Here is a 21,768-nt window from a genome sequence, read left to right on the forward strand (position 1 = left end):
GGCCTCCCCTCATCGACACAGAATGAGGAGCGTTCGGGGGAGGGGGGCAAAATGTGTGTGTGTGTGTATTTATGGCTTTAGGGTGGGTGGGGGGATTCCAAAAAACACAAATCAACAATATAGAACTGATGAAAATGCAAATAAACTTTGAAAAGCATCCACGCACACAGGCACCTCATTGGTTGCCCACTTGTTGTACAGCTCAAGATGCCAAAAAAAAAAAAAGAGATCCATGCTCCTGTTCTGCACAGCTTAAAAAATTAAAGCCCTGGCTGAGGTGGGGGGCTCTGTGTGTGTGTGTGTGTGTGTGTGTGTGTGTGTGAAGGATTCAGATCCTGATCCTGTCATTATAGGCAGCACTGCAGGCTGGAGTCATCGCTAGAGCACAGGGCTATGTGCGTGCATGTGTGTGTGTGTGTGCACTTTTTTTCTCCCATAATGCAGTGTGATAAGGATTGGCCTACATGGGGCTGAGAGAGTGGCGTCTGATGAAGGCTTGATTAGTGTGTTATCTACTCCTGAGCTGCTCCTGATGAAAGCTACTGACGGGAGAATGGCTGGGAAAACGGCAGACAGCTCCATCAAATGGCAGCTATGTTATGACATGACAGCCAGGACCTGGTGGATGGTAAGTTTGGTGCTTTTTGGAGCTTTTTTTTTCTTCACTTTTTTTCCCACCAATTTTTGAGTGACGTAACTCCTCCTTCAGTGCGATTCATAGCGTGCCTTAGAGAAAAGGTTTTGCGCAAGCAGTTGTTTGAATTTGAATTATGTTTTATCATTTGAAAAAGTTTACTGAGATATTTACAGAAGTAGGCTATTTACAGAAACTTTTGGTGATTCGTGTAAAAGAGTCTTCTAATGTGTTGATATTGATTAAAGCGTGTGTTGTATAGGGATGTCACTGGTGTCACGTGAGGTCAGGAGCCTGCGCTTGACTGTCAGAAGGTCAAGGGTTTTTTTTCTTCTGTTTGTATTCTCCGATCTATACTATGCTAGGTCATAGCTTACATTTAATTAAGTTTAAAGTGTCCGACCCCAATTCTCTCTGTTTAGGGGATTTTGAGAGTTTGTCAGCGATGATCAGGGACCCATTCAGATGAAAATTAAGTTTTAAAGTGTTATAAGAAATCAATTATTCTGGATGATGTTTCTTGTAGTCGCTGCTCCGTTGATATTTCTGATAGTGACTTTCTTCCCTGGTTTTGGTCATGCCGTTTATGAACACTGTCGCTCAAGATGTGGTTTTGCTCTAAACTTGTTGACATTTTTCTCTCTATTTGTCTATATTTCCTCCTGGCAGACAAAAGCCTCTTGTTTGAGCGTCACTTTCAATGAAGCTACAGCTACTGCTGGTTCTCATTCCGCTATGACTGATAATTTTGCATCAAAAGTCATATTTTTTTTCTTCTGTCAGCTGTCTTGTGAGTTAAAAATTTATCATTGTGTTGTTTCATAGGACAGTGACAATTATTAGGGTTTAAAGGGATGCCTCTAAGCCACTGTTTTAGATATTTCATAACTACAAAAATGTTTAGAAATTAATCATCTTTTTTGCTCCAGACAAAGTCAGAAATTTAGTGGTAATGTACTTTACTCATTTGGACACAATTGTGTCAGTAATACACTTTCAAACATACACTTTTGTATTTTCAGTTATGAAGTTATGAAGAATTTTTGTGTAAACCTGTGGATCCTGTCTGAGCCATTAAAAGTCAACCCGGCTACTCACAGAAAAAATTAAATAACAAATAAAACAAATAAAGATTAAATTGTATAATTAGTATACATAATTTAAAGTTACATTCTTTTTTATGTAGGCGATTTGTTGAAGGGCAACTGCAATAACCATCGTTCTGTGCTTTTCACAAAAGTTAACTTTGTCTGTTCTGGTTGTAGATATGTTAGGGTTAGGGTTACACACTCATTAATGTATTGTTTTATTATGCGTTTTTTTTTTTAAGTCTTAATTTTTATATTATGCAGATTTTTAAAAATACTTTTTACTGAAAATGATTAAATAAAAAGACAGCAATTAATTTAGTAGCAGACACAAGGAAGGGACTACCTTTATGTTTAATCATTTTCAGGACAAATGTTACAGTATACATGAAAGTTATACAGTAGATATGTGTACATTAATAAGAAATTAAAAGATGTTGTGTGTTTACCACTGAATATTCTCTCTATTTATGGAAAATAATTAAACCAGACACACATTCTCCTTGGCTTTAGTTTCATTTTGACAGATGGGATGTTTTCATCCTTCCCAACCAATGTCCAATGGAATATCTGAATTTAATCAAGAATTTGGAACATAGCACATATCAAAATATTTTTCATAATGGCAAAAAAAGAAAAAGAAAAATGTGGCACAACAAATTCATTTAAAACACCTTGGATCTGGCATGGACTCACCTGCAGATGGACATAAGCATCTAAACAAGGACAGGGTCCAGACATGGTTCAGTTTGAAATGCTAACCACTAAGAAACTGGTGCAAAATGTCAGCACTGTCACAGATGCTGGGGTGAGCTACGCAGAGAGGAAAGCAGCATTTATCACTAATCCCTGTGGCCAACAGTTGTTCATTAAGGTATACACTACGACCCCCCCTTTTTTGTTTATTGAGGGTCTTTTTTTCCTGCAAGAGTCTCTCTGTCTGGCTTGCTTTGTGCAGCTGGGAGACTGATGTCAGTCTGCATGCAGCCTCCCAGCAATCTGGCCTTCAGACGATACTCCTGCTCTCCTGCCGAATGTGGGTCGAAGATTAGCATAATACCAACTAATCGTGAATAACATTAGCATTGAGTAAGGCAGTAATTAAAAGGATTAGCACTAGGGGAAGAAATAAATGAGGAAATTCTATGACAACTGTATTTATGATATTGATTGGATGACCACTGGGATCTGATGCTCTGGACTAGTTGGTCAGATGATGAGAACACGTTAACCGCTTATAATGGGCAGACAAAGTAGCGCTGCTTATTTTAGAACTTGTACTTGTTTAACTAATGATTGTCTGTTTTATGCCAGGTGTGGTGACTGTATTCTGTGAATGTCTAAATAAATGTATGTACATAAACAAGTTTTTGGTAAAGAACTTTGAGATGCTTAGCGTTTAACTCTTCAATGACCAGCATGTAAACTGATCACAACATGGGATTAGTGTCAGCCGACATATGACAGTAGTGATGTTGCACTTTTAGATGGGTCACCTTGGTACATTTGATTTAGACTCAAATCCCCACACTGATCCATCTAGTAAATGGTATTGTTTGTCTGGAAGCTAAACTCTCTCCATAATCACAGTGTTAATTATTCCAGATGTTGGGCACACCTCAGGCTTGTTTGATCATTATCATAGAGATCAAGCTCAACTTCTTCTAAATGCTTTCTGCAGACACTGTGTATTATTAGAGTAGCATGTTTCGAGTTTCTGCCACCATCATCTCACTATTTACCTCTAGTACCACTATGGGACCACAATAAACAACCACTAAAGGAGCACTCAGAGTTTTATTCTCATAAAATGTTTTACACATAAAGCAACAAATAGTATTCTTAGACAAATAAAATAAAATACTACTACAAGCAGTAGTAATAATAATTATTATTAGTATTACATTTAACAGTACAATTGGTTTCTTCATGTGTAAAACATTTAATGACAATTAATTATTATTAATAATATTCATATAGTGTCTTCCCCAAGCTTAAGGATATTCATATTACTACAGGGAAGAAAAAAGTTACATTTTTCGATAGTCCATTTTAGACATGGACACAAGTATCTAACAACTACATGTAAGTTAACTCTCATAAATTTGCAAATACATGTCAACTAACTCTCATTAGAGTATTAGTAGACTGTTAGGTTAGGGTTAGGGTAAGTAGAATAAGTTTACTTGTACTTGCAAAGTTATCTATAGTCAGTAGAATGTATGTTGGAGGACCATCAAAATACTTTTTTGGCAGTTTAAAAAGTGTTTTATATAGTTGTTATGGTCTCCAGGCACAGAGAGAGCAGGGGATTGGATCTAGGTAAGCAATATTTAATTACAAAACTGAACTTCTACAATAATATAAAGCAAAGATCTCAATAAGAACATAAATGTAGAGCACCATAACATAGACAACATGCGACAAGTAACTGAACCCAACCGGGGGTATAAATACACAGGACTAAGGGGCTGTTTACACGACATCGTTTTCAACTAAAAACGTAAATCTTTTTATGCGTTTTGGCCGTTGATTTACACAACAACAACGTTTTGTGTGCCTGAAAACACAAACTTTTGAAAATTGGTTTCAAAGTGCAAATTAACAGTCTCCGTGTAAACTACAAAAACGTGAATCTCTGAAGAAGATGGCGTAATACACATGCATATTACGTGATCAGTCTATAGTGTTTCATTGCCATCTAATGGCCTGGCAGCAGAATAAAGCGTTTTCAATGTGGAGCTGCATGGTCGAGGGATCCCGGTGAAGCTATAAGGACGACGGTCCCAGGTGAAGCTGAGGGAGGGAGGAGCCAAGGTGGAGTTAAGTTAAGTTTTAAGTTTATTGTCCTTTCGGAAATACTTTTGTGTCTGTGGTACCCTTCAGTCATCACCAACACCAAATGACAAATAAAAACAAATAAACAAGAGACAGAAGGGAACCAGAGGAGGCAGGGCCGAGGAACTGGCTGTCTTGAGTAGAGGAGGCGGGAGAGGGAGGCTGAGTACGCCCATCAGAGACGCAGGACACTTGGAGCTGGGCAGGACCAGCAGAAACTAGAAGACTAGAAGACACGAGGCGGATCCAAGTTACTGGTTGGAGCCAACTGAGAAGGAGCCGAGGGACTGAAGGGAACCAAGGTGTGCCTCCGTCCTCCAGCACCCTGGCTCCACCTTGGCAGCTCTTCACCGAGGCCTCGCCTAGGCCTCCAGGACAAGGAACTGGCTGTCTTGAGTAGGGTTGGGTAACCGGATTCAAAATTCCAAAAACCGGGGATTCGATAAGACACATTTTGATTCCTCTTATCAATTGCTTTGTGTGCATTTTAATATGACTTTAAATCATTAAAGAGCAAGAAGATCCGCACGCTGTTTTCTTTGCTGCACACACATTCAAAACATGGACACAGAAAGTTACTTTAATGTGATTTTAAATAATTTAAGCGCAAGAAGACCCACATGCTGTTTTCTGTGCTGCACATACACCCAAAGCACGCACAGGAAAATATGATTTTAATGTGATTTTAAGCCATTCAAGCACAAGAAGACCCTCACGCTGTTTTCTGTGCTGCACACACATCCAAAGCGCGTGCACAGAAAAGTGATAAAAAAAATTAAAGTAGAAAAAAAAATTCACCTAGTCTTCCAGGGGACAGCCATCTTGAGATGAGATCATGAGAGTGAGAGCAGTAGGTCTTTGCGGTAGAGGGGAACTGCTGATTTATCCATTAAATCTTCTCTAGGTCAGTTAATCTGTTAAGGTATGTAAGTGATGGGCACTTTCGAAACACTGCCTCATGAAACTTCAAAATATTTACAAATATTTTGTTTCGAATCAGTGGTTCGGAGAGCATATCATACTACTAAAGTCACGTGATTTCAGTAAACGAGGGTTTATTACATCGCAACTGTTTCAAAATGTTTCAAAATTTCAATGGTTCATTGCTGGGGGGTGATCTCTGTGAATCCATGATTATAGTTAGAATATAGTTTTATCTCTGATCAAGTTTTACGCATTTGTAGACGTTTTAATGAGATATTTGTATAATTAAAAATAATAATAGTAGTTAATAGTCTCTTACTGGCCTGTTTAGCTGAGACATCCATAGGAAAAAACAAGCCCTGGAAATTGCTAAAAGAACACATATACAGACACTTAATATTTATTGATATTAGATGATTAATTAACTGCATTTGGTAGATTATACTTTCAATAAAACATTTGCAATGTATTTGAATTTCATTCAGAGTTGTGTGATAGTCGATCCCATAGAAATGAATGAGACTCTCCTCCATTGACATCCATTAAAAAAACGGCCTCTGGTCTCCTTTCCTGCATACCACATCATTAGCAGGTGTTACACGCTTTTTTTTTGCTAACCTTGCAGGTTTGCCTTTAATTGGCTTTGGTATAAATACAGGACTCACATTTGAAACTAAAAACGTTCATTTATACGACAACAGCGTTTTGGGTGCCTGAAAACTAAAACTTTTGTAAACGATTTTCAAAGTGCAAGTTTTTGAAAACGGTCTCCGTGTAAACAAAAACATGAATCTCTGAAAATTATGAGTATTACATGTTTAGGGTTACATGTTTACAATCTGTAGGGTTTCATCGCCATCTAATGTCCTGGCAGCAGAATACAGCATTTTTAGTCATTTTTGCAGATCCATCTGAATGAGGATCGTTTTGACAATGGTTTGACAATGGTCTGTACGCAGAAAACTCAAAGGAAAAACTTATCCGTTTTAGGCATATCGTTGCTGTGTAAACGTACCCTAAATGAGTGTATTAACAAGGGACAGGTGAACACAATAGGTTACTATGGTAACAAACAGGCACACAATAAGGCACTAAGAGTACAGCCATTTGTAGTGGTGTCCAAAACCATAGTGGACGTTATTGAGTGCACTCATTCAATCCCACAATGCACCGCAATACTGAGTGTACAACCGATGTACGCTCAATGAGAATACCTATAAAGCACGGTGAGGGTTGTGCCGAACGAATTCCTGCATCTCGCAAGAAGATGGCGCCCCCAACTGTATCATCTATATATACACAAATATTTAAGTACTTTAAAAGTGTAGGGACACTGACTCAATTACATCATTTGCAGTGCTTCATGGGAGTGGGCAGGTGCTAAAAGTTATTTTGGCACAATTCGCTTGTTGTTTGTCTTATTGGTGGAGATTTCTTTGCAGCATCCTGGGTAATAGTTTCCCACTAGGGCTTCCGCTGTTAAATACAATTACTGATGGGTTCGGCTAAAGCATATTTCATTGATTAACAAACTCATAGCTCACAGTAGGTCTGTCTTTAATGGTTTGTAAGTTATCTTTTAGTAAATCAATTCCCTTATGGAGAAAATGAATGGGATTTTTACTTCCGGAACTCGACTGTTGCCATTGACAATTGCCATCCTGTGGCCTCATGGGATAGTAAAGTGTCTATTGGATGTGCACTTTAGAATCTTGTCATCTGGGTATTTTTCACTTACTGTTTTATGAATTCTGTGAATTTGGACATCCTTCTCTTTTTACATACTGTTTTTCTTCTACTATATACTAAGTATGCATATTCAGAATGCAACCAGGTGATACCTTTAAGACTGTTAAGAAAAGGAGATCATACTTTCTGTCCTTTGGGAACACTGGGCAAGTGAATAAGGTACTCTCACATGTAGAGCATGTACACATGGGGACTATTTTTAAAAAGCTTTGAAAAGGCTTATATGGATATGCACTATCAGTTAACTTATCTTTTAGAGATCAGATGTGGAGCATTTTGAAGAGAATGATCGACCAGGGGTTCTTTAACTGCTACAGCGATGTGTAGTCATGCCTGACAAATATCTGCTTAGGGCAATTAGGAAACAAAAGGCCTCTTTGTTCTAAACAGGGCTGGGGGGGTCGATGAGGGGACGTTAAGAAAGAAAGAAGGCTTGAGAGAGGAAAAAGAGAAGCGTCAAGGTATGGGCCAAAACTGCTGCATGGAGGAATGGTGTATAGATGTAACTTGACCACTTATATTAACTGATCTCAGAGCATAAATTAAGATCATGAATTAAGGTCATCAATAATAAGTGTTTAGTAAAAGCTTTTAAGAGTTTTAAGAGTTTAATGTTAATTCTGTCGGGACCACTATTGTCAAATACGATTGACAATTAGCATATGGTTTGGATTGGTGGTATGTTTTGCAGATATCATTAATTCAAGATTTTAAAGTAAAACATAATTCGAGAATTTATTCTGATTCGAGGGGAATCAGAATGCCAAATCCTGACTGACGATAGGAGGAGCTGGGGAGGGAGGAGGGTAATTAGTTCCTGAGAAACGCAATAGCTGCTGATAATACTGAAGGAGCTTATATATGTTTACAGTGATAGGCGTTGTATTCCTATAGGTAGACGTGGATCATCTGAGAGTCAACTGATGCGGGCTTGACTAACGTGACCTGCCAGACGCTACGCTTAATCTCCGTCAGATCAATTCACATTTATTTGTATAGCGCTTTCCACAATAGCTACAAATTGTTTCAAAGCAGCTTTACAGAAAATGCATGTCAACATTACAATTTAGAGTGATCTGTTATCAGAGGTGAGGTGACTGTGTCCAAGTAATGTATTTCAGCAAGGTACATACAGTATACAGATCATACATAGCTAACAAGGTATTCAATTTAAGGCAGAAACAATGAGCTCACTGAAGTAATAAATTACAAGTTGTCAACATAATGATTACAATATATAGGAATTTAGCATTGGTGCATGTTGATTTTGAGTTAAGACCTCGCAGGAGTTGGAGTCATCTACATTGTTCAGATCTAGATCAGACAGTGTTTTTTTTTTTTTTTTTTAAGCTCATTAAGATGAAAGATCAACAAAAAATATTTTAGAAAAAGTCACTAATTCATAAAATTCACGCTTGCTTACAAACCTAAATGCCTTTCTGAGACCTGAGGATATATAATGATTATATTATTTATTGTTTATACCTGAAGCATTTTCATGAGAAGAGTCATGCCAACATAATCTACAAGTATTAAAACTCTAGACAGGGCTACTGTTAATATATATATATATATATATATATATATATATATATATATATATATATATATATATATATTTTTTTTTTTTTTTTTTCTCACAAAGAACTGAGGCTTTAAGTATTTCATGTTTATTAATCTTGCTGTAGTGCTTAGTTAAGCATTTATATGCCATTTATATGCTTCAGTGCTCAACTATCCAGTGCCAACTGATAATAACATATTGAAATATACACAAAGTCATCTTATCTACAGACAGAAGAGTTAAACATTTTAATGTAAATGGACTGTCTGATGCCAACATAAAACAACAATAGCCCAGTGTATTATGTTTACAGTGGACGTTTAAACACCATAATTGTTATGGTAACTGATCGGATTTTCATCACCTCTACAGAGAATCTTACTTCTGTACTCTTAAAGTTTAATTGTACATCTTTGCTCTAATTTCTTGGAGTACTCAATATTGCACGTCTAAATTATTGGTAGTCCTATCGTTCATACTCTTTCACACAGGCTTTTAATGTGGTGTGATCACCAGAAAACAACTTTAATCGTTATTTTTGAGCTGTTTATGGAGGAAAGCCTGTTTAGTGAAAATAAAAGATCAAAAATCAGACCGCGAAGCTTCTATAGTTGTGGCTAATGAAGATGCACATTATTACAGGAACATGTGTTCAGAGACCAGACAAAGGCCTGCAGGGATGCACATTTCATGCGACATAGGTGCATGCTTGTCCTGTCAATCAAGACCCATTGAAGTGAGGAGTGAGACAGATGCACATAGAGAGAGAAAGCAAGTACACAGCAGTTTTGCCTGACTCTTCTGTGGAGGCCTGCTGCTTCTTTCTCAAAGCTGAAGGATTTGCAATGCATGTACGGGTGTGTGTGTGTGTGTGTGTGAGTGAGTGTGAATGGAACGCAATGGTTTTGGCAGGATTCCATGTTTACTATATAAGCTTTCTCCTTGTTTATTTGAGTGTGCGTCTCATTGTTGATCTTGTTCTTGGTTGCTGGTTTGTGGTGGTGAGGAATAAGGACAGTCTTTCATGGTTACAGGTGCATAAGAGCTCCCTCTGCATGTTTTTGAGTGTTGTTTTTTTTTTGTGATATTTCTTTCAAGACTGGATCACAAGGCAAAGAGAAAGGAAACAAGAAAACTAACATTAAATAAAAATGACATTGTAACAAAGGACATGTGCATGTTTCTTTAAATGCATGTCACTACATTTCAGTATAAGTGAACGTGTAAAAGAAATTTTTTTTTAAATAATAATAATAATTAACAATACTTCGATTGGTTTGGGTAATTATTGATTCATTTTCACAGCATTTCTACTGAATAACATTAGGCTATCTGGCCGTTTTAGTCTCTGCCATCTCAGTAACAGTCAGAAATAGCAGTGTATAGAATTACTACAGGTGCAGTAGTCTCAAACGAACACAGTAAGGTAATTAATCAGTCTTCATCTCTGCCAAGTTTTCCTTGATCCATTTGTATGCAGTGGTTTTATATACATAGTCGTTTGCTGCCCTCTGGTGCTTAAATCATCGGGTGCGTACAGATTAAAACTGCACTTACAGAAACATACTAAAACATATCAGGTCAGGCAGATGTTGGTTATGCTTTTATGGTCCACTTTGCCATCACTGTGAAATGAAAAACAAACAAACAAAAAATATTATTTTGAGATACAAGTATATGAATGGACTCGAATTATTTTAAATAAAGAGGTGTAGGCCTAAGGATGTTACCAAGTCGAAGACAGCTGGCTACATGGTAGGCTGCTAGGCTATAATGTCACATTTTAGGTGATTTACATAGATGTTTATTTAGCGTTTTCATGAGCACATAATTTTGTCTCTCAAAAGAACAGCCTTGACTGAGTAAATATCTGCCGTGACCCGGATTCGAACCGGGGTTGCTGCGGCCACAACGCAGAGTACTAACCACTATACGATCACGGCACAGTGCTGATACGCCACTCGACCGACAGTTCACTACTGCATCCTTGTGGGCTGAATGGAAACTGCGCTGTATATACACTTCCCAATATAACTTCTATGACTAGGTTACCTACATCGTTATCGCTCTCTTCTGCCTTCGACAAACGAGGTTATTTGCAAATTGTAAAATCGACAAAGAGCAAATATTTTATTCTGTTTACGTTTTTATATAACCAAAAGCAACAATCAGCATTATTCGTGCTGTTTAAAAGTTCATACGATTTTTTTTTTCAGTGAAGGTTATCCAGGTTAATGTAGTATGTCACTTTGAGTTTAGGCTGTAGATAGACCGACAACCGCAATGTTCTCTAACAATATGTTACCAGGCAGCTTGTACCTGACACGTTGCGGCTTTTACTATCACTAATAAATCACGTACAAGTGTAAAAGTCACTGCTTAACTTATTTTTCTGCCGTGACCCGGATTCGAACCGGGGTTGCTGCGGCCACAACGCAGAGTACTAACCACTATACGATCACGGCGAGCTATGACAGTGACAAAAATTCAAGAATCAGCAGTCACACTAGACTAGGTTTTACGATTACGATGTAACCCTATAAAACTGAACAGGGATATTGTTATTAATACAGTATTAATGTTTTAAAGCATTAAAGTAACAAATATGTCGCTATGAGACGTCATTATGTAAAAATCTGCGGACTTTACTTAATGTTTCACGTGTGGCTTCAAGTGGCTATGATGTTGGCACTCTGTGATATTGTTAAAATAGGCCTATTAAACCGCAAAATTAAAGCGAATAAATTGTCAAAACAGCTGTTACAAGGTAGCCTACGAGTTACAGGTTTCTACGCCATTATAAGGAGACAAAGTGTTTTTTGGAACGAGTGAATGAATGGAACTTGAACAGAGCAGAGCGAGGTCACTGGCGCGTGCTCCTATGCGAGGTTCACAGCTCCTGCATTCTACGTTCGAGGAGGATTCAGTCTACACGTTATTTTGTAAATTATGAAAATGCGTCTTGAGAAAGTGTTCATCTAATAGGCTACACTATGATTTGTTTCACATCACCCCGCTTGCAATCTAGGCCCGCTGATACAAATATGGCGTTGTGGCGCAATATGAAAAAGCGTTCCGACATAATTATAATCCTATATAGGCTATCTGTCCACTTAAAAGCAAAGACACTAAAAGAAGACTCAGAAAATAGGCTACCAATAGCAGAATATTCGACAAACGCTTTACCTGGTTTGCAATTTTGCACCGAGCAAACAATGATGATGTTGAATTTAGCACTGCAGAGAGCTTGGTCGATACATGTAAAATATTAAATGAAATTATATCCTGAATTTGAATGGTCATTAATTGTTCTCAAAATAAGTTTTTTTTTTCTCACATATTTCTCATTCCACACAATAATATTGTTAAAATTAAAGGTAGCCTACATTATTCACCTGGAGAGGAGCCTGAGCAATATGAAAATGATTTAGCCTAATTTCATGTTATAGGCCTATAGGCTAGGCCTACTCCTGTGAATCTGACTTGAGAAGCATGTTCACAAAATTGATAAAATAATGGAAAACATAATATAGTCTTATAAATACAAATTAGTGCAGTTTTTAATTGCTCAGTGAAACCCAGGTGTAATTCTTTAACCCATGACTGCACTTTATCCTTGGTTAGAGAGGTAGGCTATAGTGTTATTTAAAAATAAAAAAAAATAAAAGAAAAAGAAAACCCCACAATAAATGCGCAGTTTTTCATTCTTATAAAAAAGAGAAACACTACCTGTCCTACCAAACTACCATGTGCCTTGACTGAAAATATCTTATTGATATAAAAATAATAACATTTTTTTTTATTATTAATTAGGCTATTGATTAACACAGACAATTTCAATTCTGGCTCAAAACAAATCGAAGCTCTAGAATAAATGTGGCATTCATTAATATTATAATACATTTAGAATACCTGCTAATTCATGAGAAAGAAGCTCTCATAGGCTTTGTCTCGGAGTGAAATGCTAAAATGGAAATCATGCTAGAAATTAGGCTAGTTACCTTACAATATTTTTTTTTTTTTTACCTTTGCAACATATCGCGCAACTATGACGTAAAAAGCGGACATATGGGATCATGGAATCATATGGGTCATCTTCAAGCCGTTATTAGACGGTCGTGTGTCTCTTTGCTACCCGGTGGACTTATGGTCGACTTTAAAAAGGGTGGTGTCGTTTATTCAAAAACAGCAGGTCATTGTTTTGCATTAAATGTATACATTTCGCCACTTAACCGTTTACCAGTTTTAAAAATCTATTTGCACGTTAAAGCAACGATATTTTTTAAAACAATAAATATAATCGATGTAGCATAAGTAATAAGCAAATAATATTCACTCGTAGGACTTGAATGCTTACTACTGAAAAGCAATATAACTTTCCTAACCCGTGAAAACATGAAAACACGTTTTAATCGAAAGGAACGGAATATTTTTGATATTTTCTAGAGACATTATAAACGAAATATCGCCTTGATACAGCAACCCACTGATGCACCAGCTATAGGCTACACAACGCAGCCTAAGTAAAAACGATAATTAATGACTAGAAAAGTTTGGCTTCGAGCGTCTGGAGTCGAGAGAATAGAATAGCCTATCTGTAGCCTACATGAAATGTAGTGAACTTACGGAGGCAGTATCGAGGCTCGCTGCGCGCACACGGCACATAGGCTATCCAAACTCATGTGAAACTTGACAGGCACAAGTGAACAGATCTCTAAAATCTTCAGGACATCCATATTTCTATATGTTAATAATGATTCCCTGTCCTCCGCTCGCTACTAAAATTGCCAAAGTTTACGTCCTAAGAATTTGGAGCCCTTTCGCTTCATTTCGTATCACACTCCACCTACTCGATATAGCCTAATGCTCCAACAAGCCCTTGTGTTTGTTGTTTCAAACACAGGGCTTATTTGTTTGTCTTTACAAGTGTGACAGCGCATAGAATAAACGAGTCATTCTATATAAGTCGTTTATCTTGACAGATACGGTTAGTTAGCCACGAGTGCAGTCACAACCAAAACGAACTTTTCGACGTGACAACTTGTGTCATGCAGAGCAAAGATGACAATCCAGGCTATAAAACGAAAACTGTTATAAAGGTTTGTCTATCGAAGAAAAAGAAAAATAGAATGTATGATAGCCTAATTAAATTTATTCCGTAGAAATTATAGAAACAACAGGTAAAAATGTTATTAACAAAATTACGAACGATTAAACAATGTATTTGTCATATTACATGCAGCGCTTAATGCATAAGTGAGGCGTATTTCTGCTTAGCTCGATTGACTTAAATGTACAAATTTGTAACGACCTAAATGAAAGACCAAATGAATTGTTTTGTTGAGATCACCACTGAATAGCATGTCTTGTGGCATATAGAACAAATTAAATTTGTCAGAATTCGGATTCATTGCTGTCTGTTATATGATTAGCCTACATTTTTTTATTTACAGGTGACGTGAATAATCATAAACTGTTTTATTACTACTATCTTTTAATAGTGTCTCATTTAATGGCACCGGTAAACACTCAAATTAATGCGTGTTTCATCCATGTTGTTGGAGTCGTGTGTGTGTGTGCGCGCGCGCGCGGGGCGCACTGGTGTTCTGGTCTGGATCAATGCCATCATTGTGCTCTAACAGTGGTGACTTTCTCTGCTATATCATTCAAAATCTTAACAATGGTTTAGTAATACAGCCTATAGACAGTATATATTTCTACCGATTTAAAGAGTGTTTAGCTGTTATTAAAAAGTCATCAAAGTTTAACAATGCTAAACAATGTGGTTTGAGATTATGTCAAAAATCGAGCACACATTGTATGAAGGGGAAGAAGTGTGAAAATCGTTATTATTCATTTATTTAAATGATTTCTTTAAAAAATATCTACTAATTGCTACTAATTTAGTAGGGATTTATTTGCTTTAATGCATGTACATAAGGAAATATTCTTAATCCCCAAGGCCAAAATGCACAGAGGAATTTGACCTATCTTCAGCCACTAGTCTAAATTGCGCTCGGTCTCGCTTTGATGGGACTTGGTCAATGTTAATATGCAAATAGTGACACTGTCTGCCGAGCGGAAGTGAGGGGCCTAGGGCATGGAACGGCGAGCGGAGCTCCACCGGTGCGCCAGCCAATCAGAAACGAGGATGTAATTCCAAATGCGCAGCTACGTTTGGCTGCTGCCAGCGAGCAACAGCGACGACAGACAGAGAAAGTGAAGGCGCAGACCTACCCACTTCCAAAAACTCAGCCTATTCTGGACCGCGTTCAACTCAACCACCAAAAGCTATCCAAAAGACTGACTTGCAGAGGAAGGAAGATAAAAAATATCTGAGGTGCTCGTTGACTTGATTTTGCCGCCTGTCTGCCAAGAATTCGCTTCCGGTCTTCATTTTTATAAGCACTACAACGTGAAACGAAAAGAGAAAAAAACAAAAAAAAAAAACACAAATTTTTGAACTTGAGACATGTGAGCGTACCGGCTTCAATTTCATCCAGCCTCCAGGAACCCCCTTCAATTCCATGCAATACAGTGCAATGGTACGTTATGATGGAAAACACTGTCGTACTAACATTTGTGAATATTTTGCTGTGTTGCGCGTATGTAACCTCAACAGAGCAATAGCATTACGTTTCAATATTGAACTGAACAAGACACTTTAAAACTGCAGAAAAAATTATCGCAATGTTGGATTGTTTATGTCATGCATTGGCAGACGTCCTATATGGGTCATATTGTGTCAGAAGTCGAGTTTGTGCCTCTTGGCATGCATCCTGTGTTAGCTCAAACTCTCCCCTATTGAATAGCCGTGCGCTTCTGGCACGGAGCAGCGGCGTGAATACCTGGACAAGCAGTGTTGATATTTACTCACACTGTCATTTAAATGCTTGTCTGGGGGCTGTTTTACGTAGTGACACTTGCACTGACACTCTTTCACTCTGTAACTTTGTTCTTTGATACTTTAAAACATTACGTTATGCACACGTAGATGTTTGTTTGCACGTCCATAAACCGATTAATTGTTTTACCATGAACATTGGACTTTGTTGCGTTGCGCTTTTGTTGCGGTCCATTGTAGTTACATTTTAGTAATGGACTCGGTGTCCTTCATAAAGTCTTTGTTGAGCCTTGTGGACTTATGAGTTGGACGGAGGGGGTGGGCTTTGACTTCGACACAAGATGCCGTCATTTCGGAGTAACGTGAAGGGAATCATTAGGCTATCTGTCCAACAAACAGACTGGCCCTGTGCTCTTCTCACTGGGATACGTGATAGAACCGTATGCAGTAGGCTACTGCTGTTGATTTCTCTCTTTTCTCGCAAAATTTAAACCGTTGTCATGTTGGCTACTGCTCTTTTAAAAAGCACAGAAATAACATTGAACATTGATAAACTAATTCATTTATTCAGTTTGGAGTTATATTTTGCATAATAAACGCTGCAGGCCTACACTTATGGCTACATTTGCGTCATTAGTTAATAGCCTAAATCGTGCTTTTCCAATTGTATGATATAATTTTAAAGTCTTTATGTTTTTTAAGTAATGCCATATCTCACTATTGGTTTGTAATAGCTGATAGTGAAAGTAAACTTAACCAACGAAAGTCTAGACAAAGTAGACTAGTCAAAATTTCTTTATATCCCCTGATATGATTTGATCATAAGCATCATATTTTGTTTTTATTAAGACGACGCCTGTATCAAAGTATAATGTAATCAAAGTCAAAGTCAAAATCAATTCATGAGTTGTTTTCATTTGCAATTGAAGAAGCCAGCAAAAATCTTATATTGTAAGCTATATTGGGCTCGCTTCATCGTGTTTCATAGTTTTACATGCCTGCTCAAAGTCCTCACAACATAAAAATGACATTTGGATAAAAAGTAGGAAATTGCTTAAATCTTTGTCAATGTCACGGAGGTGTAATCGAGGTGGGCTGGAGATATGGGATATGCGCTTGCTGGAAGAGGAGGAGTATGACTGTGTAATTAAAGGCGAAAAAAAAAATCTTCAGACTGATTTGTTAGGCTCCAGCAGACTAGAGGGTGTTACCGGCCCATATTATATCAAGTTTGAAAAGCAAACACATGATCAGAAATTAGGCGCCTTCAAGTTTTCTATTGCACGTGTTATAGGCTATATTATTCAAGATTCCTATTCGAAACTCGGCTCTAGGATTCCGGTAGCTTTTTACTCAGCGGCGGGTTCACCTCACGCGCTGTGGATGCGTCTAGATTCACTCCGTTTACAATCTTTTGTGCTCTTAAATAGACGTCGGGATCGGTTAAATGCAAAGTGTGGGATCTCCAGTTGTTCTCTGTTGCCGGATAAGAGCGTGTTTTTTTGAATGAGGATATCAGGTCTTACTCAAACGTGCACGGAGCAGCACGGGCTCTGAAGAATGAAGCGATAATATCAATCATCTGATACCCTTCAGGACTTTGATAACCGCGCGATCTACGATGTATTCGCCGATTTGTCTCACACAGGTATATTTTATATATTTTTTTAATTATCACTGAGTACTAGGTAATTCTTTATACTTAATTGTGTACATTATTCACTGCATGTGCTTTTGGTTAATTTAAAAATTGCTGCAGTTATAGGCTATTACGCATTTATTGTAGCCTACACTTCCCTCTTGTCTTTTTAAAGTTAAGTATCGTATTTGAACAACTTCTTCGACGTCGTGTCTTACAAAAGGCACGTGAGAAAATCGATTCATTTAAACTTATCTGCAACCTTTAAAATCACTCAAGAAAATAAATAATCAAATTAGAAGAAAGAAGTCGTTTTAAAATTCATCAAAGAACCTTTTATTCTCTAGTTCTTTAGAAAACCATCTATGTACTGGTACTTTAAAGTACCCCAAAAAACCCAATACCATAATCTGACAAACCTATGGCTAGTAACTTTTTTTAATCTTCAAAGAACCATATGACCAACTCAAGGACTGTGTAGAGAGGGACATGGTTCTTAATAAGTTGTTTCTTTGAAGACACATTGAATAATCTTATTTTTAAAGACTGCAATCGATTTAAATTTTAAAGCGTTTTTTAAGTAGTCAGGAGTTCTAAAAATCCGACGGACATCTAACTCGATGTATAGATAGGCTATGTGATAGAATGTAGCCTTACTCAACTCACTGCGCGCATCACATAGGCGAAGACGTTTATTCCTAATCAATGAACAGATCAGTGTTTTCTTAAATCTAATTTTATGGCGTCTGTAAATGTATTGTGCTTTAAAACCTGATTAAACAAGGCAACATTTATGAAGTTAACAACAGGGAGAAGTTCATCTTCATCTCTTTGCTATTTCAAGCGCGAGGTTAAGGCATGACTTTGAATTCCCCTTTTTGAGAGCTCACCGTTTTATCCTCATCTTTCTTTGAGGAAACTTGCTTTAGTTTGCACTTGGAGCTTCTCTCAGAGAGTGAATTAAGATGAAAACAATGATAAGGTTGATTCAGCGGTTGGACAGAGTCCGCCGGGTTTGGCTGACACAATTTTACTGTTTATATTTTCCTTGGCATCAGAGAGTGATTGACTGAGATATGGTGAGTACAAAAGGACCTCGAGCCTGCGCAGCCAACAACCTCGTGCTACACTCTGAACTATTAAAAATAGAAATTCGTGTGATTTTTGGTTCAAGGACATTCCTTAACATTGTGATATGAAATAAATATATAAACACACAAATAAACACATTGCATAACAGCTGCTATGACAACAGATCAATATAATGTTTGTTTTTTTTTACATTACATTTACATTTATTTTAATTTTATGTTGTAGGGATACAACAATGTGTGATCTTGCAAGGCCTTAGACATATATTTATTTAAATTCATGATGGCAAGCATTACCTTCTTTGTGGTCAATCGGTTCATTAAATTTATAGCAGAAAAAAAACATATTTGATAGAGATCCTTTTTGTATTCTATATCAGTATAGTCATTTCGATATGAATGCATAATTTGTGGAGTGGAGTTGTGGGCATTATACATTATAGGTTGCATGTAGTTGTGACAAAAGGAAATATATATGAAGCTAGCTATAATTTAAAAATAATTAAATCATCTATCATCTGATGTGATTTTCTTTATGAAAATCAGCACTTTGAATGTGCTTGAGTTTTTATACATTCCAAGACTACACCGCATAGTGCGAAAACTCACACTCTTTTGCGAGTTATATATTTTTGGTGCAACATTGTTGCATGAAGGATTGCACATGCGTTCCTAAGTTGTGTAGTTTGTATGGTATTTATACAGTGCTGGAGTGTGGGCTGTGTGTGGGGGGGCTGTCACAGAAATATAGGCAGCAGTGGTGCGCTAGTTGTGGTTTCCCAAAGAGCTGCCGCCCGCCTGCACACAGAACAATATGTGGTTTAACTCTTCTTCGATCCATTCGCTGCAGTCCTTGTTCATTTTTCAATGTGGCGGTGAAAAAAAATTGCATAGAAGTTTGCAGAGTCAGTGTGTGTGTATAAGATGGTCTTTTTCATTGTGTTAAGATTCTTGCACTCTTGCTTTCATGTCTTTTTACTTTTTTTTCTTAAACCTCATCCATTGCTAAGAATTTACAGTGCTTATTGATCTTTTGACTTAAAAAGAACTATAATTATATTTTGTTGAACTGAAAAATTATAAAGGGAAGCTTCAGATAGTGGTAGTGTTTGTCTTTTAGTGTATAGTGTGACACATTCTCCTGCTGTTCTATTTTATGTTTTAAAACATGATTGAATTTGCTTGACAATCTTTAATCAATCTCACTTGCTGAGGTGATGAGGAGATTATATGTGTGGGAAAAGGTCTGTAAAATTGGCAACTGAGTTTACTCAGTTTAAGTTTGTAGTATAAAGCTATATAGCAAGTTGAGGCATATGAAGACAAAAAAAAAAAAAAAAAAAGCCTTGCGCTCAATAAGACAAGTGTGAATTAGCCGTGCCGCTTATTTGAGGAGTCAGGGCGCTTTAGTTTTGGTTTGGCATTTTAATGCCACTCTTACCAAACAGCTCTGAGGCCCAAAGAATGTGGCTTTTGTGCCAAGATGTCATTTTCATTGTCCATCTAGATTTGATTTTTGGAGGGCCTTGGAATAATTGCGGTACATTAATGCTAACAAATTAAGTGATTCCCAAGGACTGCAAACACCTCCTCATAGTCAAGAATAAAAAGCTCAAGGTGTAAAATTGATTTCCCACCCACCCCCCGCTTTTCTTCACTCTTCCATGTTTAGTTAAAAGCCTTACCTAGTACTTCTGGCCTTGGGAAGGTTTGCACTGTCATTTTAGACAAAAGACATGTCCCCATTTGTCTTGCTTTCTTTGCAAGTGTGGTTGATAATCATGCCCTCAGCTGTCCTTGTCCAAGGCATTTAGAGACTATCTTGAGTTTTCCAGGATTCCGTGAGGTTCTGTGGGTCTCTGTGGTAAGGGCTGTTTCAGGAATGCAGGGCGCTTTGATAAGAGATCTGGAAGTATGGGGGGTGCTTGCTCTCTTGTGCCAACACACGGACTGGTGCTTTGAGCGTTGCTGGAGACGGAGAGCGAGCAAGCGAGAGAAGGGGGGTAGAGAGAGAGAGAAGGGGAGTGAGAGATTGGTGATTCTGGAACTGTCGGCTCTTCACTGGCACGGCGCGGGCAGACGCGGTAAACAGTGGCATCCTTTTTCTGCGTGCCTCCGACACCTGCAGGCAGGCCAACGCTGCCTGCAGTCGCACTGGAAATGGTAGATGAATGTTTCATGCTGATGCTTTAAAATCTCATTTTAAATATCTTTAGTGCTTAAAAGTTCTCTAAAAGCAGGAAACCGAAGACTATAGTTGTTTGAAAACTATATTTGCAACTGATATTTGTAACTGTAACTCTGTAATGCTTTTCTGGACCATTAAATAGTCATTTGTATAACTTTATCTACTTTTGCGTCTTATAAATAGTCTTTATCTGCAATGTTTTCTAAACTGCCTTTTTTTTTTTTTTTGGCTGCACAGGCTCTTGGCTAATTCAGACAAGAACCCATGCCAAAAGGTCACTTCTGCTCCTGCTCAATTTTTCTCCTTTTCCCCTCTCTCTCTTCTCTCAGGATGAGTTTCATCCCTTCATCGAGGCGCTGCTCCCTCATGTCCGTGCCATAGCCTACACCTGGTTCAACCTGCAGGCACGAAAGCGCAAGTACTTTAAGAAGCATGAAAAGCGGATGTCCAAGGATGAGGAACGGGCCGTGAAAGACGAGCTTCTCAGCGAGAAGCCTGAAATCAAGCAGAAGTGGGCATCTCGTCTCCTGGCCAAGCTGCGCAAGGACATCCGGCAGGAGTACCGGGAGGACTTTGTGCTCAGCGTAACGGGCAAGAAGCACCCGTGCTGTGTTCTCTCCAACCCCGACCAGAAGGGCAAGATCCGCCGAATCGACTGCCTGAGGCAGGCTGATAAAGTGTGGCGGCTGGACCTGGTGATGGTCATCCTGTTCAAAGGTATTCCGCTGGAGAGCACAGATGGGGAGCGTCTGGTCAAGTCCCCGCACTGCACCAACCCGGGACTTTGCGTCCAGCCCCACCACATCACTGTCTCTGTGAAAGAGCTGGACTTGTTTCTGGCATACTATGTCCAGGACCAAGGTAAGTGCGAGGGGAGGTTGGGAGATAACATTTCTTGACTTGATTTAAGTGTGCTACTTTAACTCGCAGGTTCAAGGATGTAGCCAAAATAAAATGAATGTAATTTCCATTTGTTATGGATATAAGAGTAAGGGCATACATTTCTTGTTTTACACGCAAAGACTTTCAAAATGAATTTAGTACATTTAAGTAGTATTAAAATGATTTGTATTTTTTTTTTTTTTTTTACATTTTACAGATTAGTTGACATTTAAAAAGAGAATGAGTGACAAACGTGTGTTGCTTGCGCTGGAATCACATGCATTTGTAAAAAAAAATACTTCAGCAGAATTCTCAAGCAGCACTTTT

General features: G+C 38.0%; 1 protein-coding gene across 19 annotated transcripts in view; it reads left to right on the forward strand.

Moving 5' to 3' along the window:
• Positions 1–341: 341 nt before the first annotated feature.
• Positions 342–21,768, forward strand: part of LOC311079499 (nuclear factor 1 B-type-like) — a 99,354-nt gene continuing 77,927 nt past the window's right edge. For 8 of the 19 annotated variants that reach the window (XM_084108976.1, XM_084108970.1, XM_084108972.1 and 5 more), the window contains exons 1-2: positions 16,787–17,289; positions 20,889–21,420. In XM_084108976.1, the coding sequence (XP_083965102.1) occupies positions 17,263–17,289; positions 20,889–21,420 (559 nt within the window). In that variant the 5' untranslated portion in view covers positions 16,787–17,262. Of the gene's footprint in view, positions 629–14,938; positions 15,343–16,264; positions 17,290–20,888; positions 21,421–21,768 lie in introns of those variants that run through there. The other 11 variants (XM_084108978.1, XM_084108971.1, XM_084108966.1 and 8 more) reach the window with 5 other exon arrangements.

This window comes from Abramis brama (assembly GCF_963993115.1).
Source record: "Abramis brama genome assembly, chromosome: 3".
Lineage (NCBI taxonomy): Eukaryota > Metazoa > Chordata > Actinopteri > Cypriniformes > Leuciscidae > Abramis > Abramis brama.